A 1,851-nucleotide genomic window follows, 5' to 3' on the forward strand; every position below is an offset into this window, starting at 1 on the left:
ATGGGTTATGAAAACTAAAGGCTTTGACATTTAAAGAAAAGCTAAGGGGAATTCTTTATTGACTGTGCTATCCATGCATGCTGTAGGATGGCTAAACTAACAATAGATGGAGTACCAGATACTTCATTCTGCTGTAACAAAACGTCTCCTATTCTAGACTATTATCTTTTGCTTGGAATTTCAGAACCTATTTCTTATAGTGTTGCTAATTTAAACTTTCTCATCCTCATGAAGTGCTTAATATACTGCATTCTATTATTTAATTATCCAAGGCTAATTTGGGCAGCACTGCTGTCAGTATCACTTTACTTGCTAGCTGTAGGAGCGTGGCAACAGCCAAGTTTTGCATTTTTCTCCCCTCCATCCATGTTCTTTTCAATTGTTAAATATCCGTGCCTCCTTATCTAGCCTGGTGACAAATGGACATTACCGGACCAGTGCCACACTGTGACATGCTTTCCAGGAGATTACACCGTTCTGGAGAGTCACCAAATTAACTGTGAGAGGATGCCAAAACCGGTATGTCACAGCAATCTTCCTGCTGTTAAGGTTGAAGAAACTTGTGGCTGCCGATGGATGTGTCCATGTGAGTATCTACCTTTGCATGTATGGCCTCCCTCCCCATCGCTTGAAATTTTTATCAGAAATGTAATGCTGAATGGAGCTGCTCAGTCATTGTCCACATCAAAGTTGACTGAGGTGGGAGGAATTAACACTGTACACGGGTTAAATAGCTCGCTGTGGAGAGTCTCACTGATGCCTGGAATGCATGATGCAAGTTCAGGGCCACTGCGAGCTTATTTTTTACATTAGCATAGTTACATTGATTTATTAGAGATTCTCACACTTGATTTCCCAAGCTGTGTGATCTGGGAAGGAGGGTATATGAAAGAAAACAGAAATTTGTCTTGGCATGCAGTAAGCAATTCTTGGTCCATCTCTGGGCTTGAGGGTTTGGCCTGTCCTCAATCAAGTGCATGTATTAAAGAAACAACAACAACAAATGATCCCTGCCTCCGTAAAACATGACACTGAGTATTTGAGCAGAAATGGTGAACACTGTGTGATGAGTGCCTTGGCTGAGATGACAGGAACAGAAATTAAGTGCACCAGCTCCCATTTACAGGGTGGAGGGATTCAGCCCTGAGGCTGGTGATCCGTTTATTTAAAAAAGAGATTCTTTAGGAAAATCCTGCATATGTGAAAGGAAGATTTGAGGGAGGAAGATAAGAATGATGATTTCAAGAGAAAAAATAATGAGCTGGAGCCTCTGGATCGCCTCAGTGTCCGGATAGATGCTCTGACAACAGTGAAATGGCGGCAGTCCAGGATAAAGGAGGCAGCGATGCCTGGCTGCATGCAGCATGGCACGGAGCATCGCTCCATGGCCATCACAGGGAAGAGCACTTCATGGTGGAATGAGGGGTAGGCTTAGCCACTGAGTCTTTTGGTACACCTCACCCTGTGTTTGGGGACTAAGCCTCACCTCCTCTCTGTGCCGAATGCATTGTAGTCACATGCTTGATTTCCATAGAAATTATTTTGAATTATATGTCCAAAAAGATCAGAGTAACTCTTAAGGTTTGTAGCTATACAAAAGAATGCATTTCTACAGCCCAGTCAGGCATGCTATTACAGCTAAAATTTGCAGAAATCTCCAAAATTGGAACCTGTAGATGTTATTTTCGATAGTGTTTAAATCCTGTTCAGAGCCTGAATCTCTGACTTTAATGAAGCTTAGGGGACAGTACTCCCCAACATAATTCTGAAAATTGGGCTAACATCTAAAGTCATATGATTACTTTTTAAAGTAAATCAGAACCCTATATATACCTACTCTTTATAATCTCA

At 41.8% G+C, this 1,851-nt stretch overlaps 1 protein-coding gene across 1 annotated transcript in view; it reads left to right on the top strand.

Moving 5' to 3' along the window:
• VWF (von Willebrand factor) overlaps nt 1-1,851 on the top strand; it is a 145,950-nt gene that overhangs the window by 96,311 nt on the left and 47,788 nt on the right. Inside the window, exon 34 of the mRNA XM_009887451.1 lies at nt 409-586. Within this exon, the coding sequence (XP_009885753.1) occupies nt 409-586 (178 nt within the window). The remainder of the gene's footprint in view (nt 1-408; nt 587-1,851) is intronic.

Source organism: Charadrius vociferus, unplaced genomic scaffold (assembly GCF_000708025.1).
Source record: "Charadrius vociferus isolate BGI_N301 unplaced genomic scaffold, ASM70802v2 scaffold116, whole genome shotgun sequence".
Taxonomy (NCBI): Eukaryota; Metazoa; Chordata; class Aves; order Charadriiformes; family Charadriidae; genus Charadrius; species Charadrius vociferus.